This window comes from Vigna unguiculata, chromosome 7 (genome assembly GCF_004118075.2).
Source record: "Vigna unguiculata cultivar IT97K-499-35 chromosome 7, ASM411807v1, whole genome shotgun sequence".
Classification (NCBI taxonomy): Eukaryota; Viridiplantae; Streptophyta; class Magnoliopsida; order Fabales; family Fabaceae; genus Vigna; species Vigna unguiculata.
In genome coordinates this window covers 25,476,864-25,481,909 of record NC_040285.1, presented here as the reverse complement: position 1 = coordinate 25,481,909, position 5,046 = coordinate 25,476,864, and the positions used below count along the sequence as shown (strand labels likewise).

At 28.7% G+C, this 5,046-nt stretch overlaps 1 protein-coding gene across 1 annotated transcript; it reads left to right on the top strand.

Moving 5' to 3' along the window:
- Positions 1-459: 459 nt before the first annotated feature.
- LOC114192799 lies at positions 460-3,669 on the top strand. The gene is made up of 3 exons (XM_028082618.1): positions 460-855; positions 1,009-1,099; positions 3,064-3,669. Exons 1-3 carry the CDS (start codon positions 786-788, stop codon positions 3,152-3,154), a joined length of 252 nt encoding a protein of 83 aa, XP_027938419.1. The 5' UTR covers positions 460-785; the 3' UTR covers positions 3,155-3,669.
- The last annotated feature ends 1,377 nt before the right edge of the window (positions 3,670-5,046 follow it).

The window sequence follows — 5,046 nt, the reverse complement described above, 5'->3', positions numbered from 1 at the left end:
TAATTGATCTTATAAAAAGTAACCGATTTAAAATGTTTTGAAAAGATTACTAAGTTATAATATATATGTTAAAATGTTAAAATATCTCATAACAATCAATCGATTTTAATATAGTAATTATATATATTTTGTAAATATCTCAATACTACATTATTCTTTACTTCTTAGTTTTCAAAACATGTGTTATTTTTTATTCTATTCCGTGTAAATATCTTGTTTAAACTTCAATTCTCAAAATGTGTCATTTTTTATTATTTTAGTTTCAACAAATAAAGAAAATTTACTTAAATCCTTATATATTCATTAATGTTTTTATTCTAATCATCGATAATGTCATCACTTTTTTATGATGTTAATAACACTGAATAAAGAATTTTGTTGATGTTTCACTAAATGATGTCATTATCATTATACTTGAGCTTATAAAAGTTTAATTTGTGGTTCGGTTCTTCGAAGTTTGAACCAGAAAGGTTGGTATCGCGAATACAGTGGGCGAAGACAATACCAGATTGCACCACAGACACACGAGCGTCAGAAAGTACTTTCAACGCGCTTTTCTGGCCGTTCGAATTCGCAGTCTCACGTTTGAAAATTACGAGTTTTAGTTTATATTCGCTTCTTATTTCTTTTTCTTTTTTTTTAATTTTTTTTCTCTCACCAAATTTTGAGTATCCTATATAAGGTAGAACCTTTGGGCGTACCCTTTCATTCCTTTCGTTCCGTTCTGAAATTTCATTCCCCTGACCTTTCGTACCCTTTCATCCCTCTTTCTCTCTCACGCGACAATGTCGGAAGCTAAGAGTCAAGTCGAATCCTTGAGGAAATGGGTCGTCGAGCACAAGCTTCGAGCTGTTGGTAAATTTTTCAATTCCCCTATTTGTTCGTTCCGTTAGATTCTTTTGTTGCACATCGCTATGCCATTTTTTTTTTCTGTTTATTGTGACATCGATGGATATTTTGGTTTAATGATTTCGATCTTTGTGGTTTGGCGGATTGTGTTCGGATCAGGGTGTCTGTGGCTCAGCGGTATCACGGGGTCAATTGCGTACAACTGGTCTCGACCCAACATGAAACCCAGTGTGAAGATCATTCACGCAAGGTTGGTTACAATTCTGTTCGTGTTTTATTGACTTGTTGATTGTATATGATTAACTGGATGCGTCATGCAAAGGAAACTGTGCAATCCGAGGAAAAGTGTTTGTGATTTTGATGTGGTTCTGTGTTTATACTGTAAGCCATTAGTTTGTCTGGTGTCAACTGAATGATACGATTGCTTTGATTTTTTGCTACTGTGGTTTGTTTCATCGAGGCCTTTTGTTGACACTTATATTCTGTTTCCACCATTTTCAACTGGTGTGTAAATTGGGGCCTTAAGAATGGAATTGAATGTATTTTTTACAAAGGACGGTGTGTCATTCAATTCCTTCTCATCTATCCTAATATAGCCTAGGAATTGAATCAAATTCAACTCCTTTATCATTTGTGATTAAATTTAGCTTCAAAACTAGTATTTATGCAACACTATTTTGGCTGATAATGTATGCTTGAAGTTTGCGTTTATCGATTTTTTTCATATCGCTGCCTTTTTTCTTTTTTCCATTTTGATATGATGCCAATTTCATTTCTCCAAGAAGTTAATCATGTCAATCAGCTTTAAGATCGACATACAGGCCATTTTATTTCAGTCTTTAGGATGACTATACGAAGCATTAACTATTATTTTACTATATATATTGGAGCACTTGGATGCTTCAACCCTTATAAAAAAAGATATTTACATTGTTCCAGCCTTAGGTTTCTATAAGAGCATGATTGAAACCTCTCCATTTGACATAAAAAATCCTTCTTCTGTACCTATCTAGTTTATTCTTGACACATACATGATACATAGATGAAAACAAAGATGGGAATACAAAATATTGAATTAAATCATTGATGTGCAGCATCGGCCTTCAAGGTGTTGTAATATGTAACAACGATACATTGGAGTTTTTGTCTTGAGCAATATGTAGTGTTTATTGACTACTTTTTCCAATGGATCTGCATCTTTTCTCGTAGTACATGTGGTATAAACATATGCTTTTCCATTTGCAATTACTCTACTGTCTCTAAGGTGAAATCAAGTTTGTTTTCATCTTTTTCTCCCTTGTTCGTTGTCTCATCAATTATGTGATGGCATACAGTTCAGCATAAAAGCCTTCAACCAAGAGTAAGAATTACAGTTGCAAAATTTGAGTTCGAGAGGTCTCAGGCCGTTAAGAGGATGATGTATAATAAAATTTGTTGGCTTTAAGATTTGTGTGAATTATTGATGAATATATGAGCTGCACTAGGAAATTATTGGAAAAATGACATCTCGTAGAGAATTGATTGGGATTTATACTAGAAAAGTCTACAACAAAAGTTATTTATCTTTTACTGGAGTTGATGAAAATGTCAACAACATTTTTAAATATCAAGAAATGTCTTGGACGTGTGACTAAGTATTTTCCTACAAAGATATGTTAACACCAGGTTTCGGTTTTGAGTCTTTAATTAGTTTAATTTGGTCCTATTGGGTCGGTTTCAATCTCGTCCCACTCTTTAAATTTTTTAATAATGTCCTTCCTTTTTAAAGAAACTTATCAATATCCATTTTGTGAAGGTTTTTATTCCTGTGAAAAGGGTAAAGGGAGACTGAGATGAGAAGTATATTACATGAAATTGTTAAGAGGAAGATGTGGAATAATATCCTCGACAATTTAGTTTTATTTAAATCCAGTGGCACTGTGCAATCCATTTAACTCATTTTACATGGTTATATGATTATTGCTTGTTATTGTTTGAGTTGTCATCGTTCAATTTGAGGGACCTGGGACCTGAAAAGATGAACAGGCGATAGTTCTATCTATGTGATTGATGTATTGGGTTCAGTTCTTGCTTATTAGTGTTGTTGCAAATTTTACTGTACAATTTTAGTCGGTTTGAATTTTTTCTTTTTTAAAGTTTGAACCTGCATTGCGACATCTTGCATAATTTCTAGCTTATGCTTGTTTCTAATGTTTGTGTGCTGTCTAATCTCAGGTTGCACGCACAGGCACTTACACTGGGAGCATTAGTCGGTGCTGCGCTGGTAGAATATTATGATGTTAAGAAAGGAACAAAGACTTTCTAAAGAACTTGGGGAGATATTAACGCAACCAGAGTAACCTCAGACTCCTAGTACTAGTACTACTCATATCTTAATCATTATTGCAAAATTTGCAATTGGACTTATACTTCATTCTTTCTCAAAATAACATACTACTTTAAATTGAAATGTTAAACATGCTTGCGGCAGAGTGAATGTATTTTCTTCCTTGTAGAATGGATTGCTTATAGTGCTAGTATCTTCACACATTTGCTAGCAATTTTTGTCAGTTCACAGTAATCCTATATTTATAGGATTAGAGCACTTGGCTGCAGAAAGAAAGATGGAACATATTAGTGTTGTAAACTTCGACATTCGGCAATATTATTTTTAGTATTATTATTATTAAGCTATGATATTATTTTTTATTTTATTTTATCATTATTACCTTATTAACACTGGTTCAACTACTTATTCAAGATTAGATAGAGACATGGGATAAATTTGCCCGTATTGTTTGAATTTTTCCTTTAATGTGGAATATCCCAATGGATTAGATATGAGTATAATAGTATTCAATATTTGAGTTTATGATTATATATATATATATATATATATATATATATATATATATATATATATTGGTTTAATTATTATTTTATTTTGGTTTCTGTTTTTGTTTGTTAAATTGATTTTCTTGTTTGTTTAAATTTTAATTTGATCCCGATTTTTAAAAGTTAATAAGTTAATATAATTTAATCTTTTTAGTTAAATTTCTAAAACCGGATTTAGAATTTTTCAAAATTAAAGTTCTTAACAAAGAAGAATTACTTTATTTGAGTAATTAACACAATTATAATATTAATTTTGATAAAACATCAATTTAATGAGAAGGACAAAATTATTTCAATTTTTTAAAAATTGAGATTAAATTAAAACTAAAAAAAGTTGAGAGATTAAGTTTTTGGACAAAAACAAGAAAAAAAAAGTAATTAAATATATATATATATATATATATATATATTAATTGTTTATTTGACAAAATTGTGTTATTATTTAACATTTTATTTTGAGAATCATGCAATTATAATAAGAAAGTATGTTATTTTGACATTAAATTTTTCACATGATTTGTTTTAATATGTATGATCTTTGTATTTTATAAGAAAATATAATTAATATTTTAATGGACACAATATTAGTATATATTACTATACTATATTGAAAGTGTTTCTCTTATATCATGAATATTTTATATTTTAAGGGCATATGTACTTATATTTTGTCTCCTCCTATCATACTTAACCATAATATTTGACCCCGGAATGATTTATGCATAAATATTTATATTTATATAATTTAATAAATATTTCAATTTTTCATAAATTTAATTATTTTAATTGAGTTTCTATTTGTAATGAATATTTTTAAAAATTATACCTTTTCTACTATTTTACTATTTAGGTACTGATATTTTGTCTAACCATCTTATTTGTTCTTTTTTTTTTTCGTAATGCTTCCAATAAAAAAAAAACATGTTAGATAATGAGTTGTTATAAATTTTAATAAGAAAACAATTTTTATTTTATGTTAATTATAATATTATTTCAAATAAATGGCAAGACTTTACATTTTTAAATATATAATAAGTAGAAAGAGATGACATAATTACATCACCCGACTAATAACAAAATGAATAAATTTTAATTAAAAGTATAAAGATTTTAAGTAAGAACTAAAATACAATATTATTTTACCGTATTTATAATGTTTAACTACCATATTATTTTATGTATGTATCTTTTACTACAAAGCAAGCTATTTTATTTTTCTTTTATACATGAAAAAAACTATAAACTATGATTGATTTTAAATTACCTCGAGGCAACAAATACTTACATATTTTTCAAATAAGTTAGTAAGTTAGCAGGTGTTTC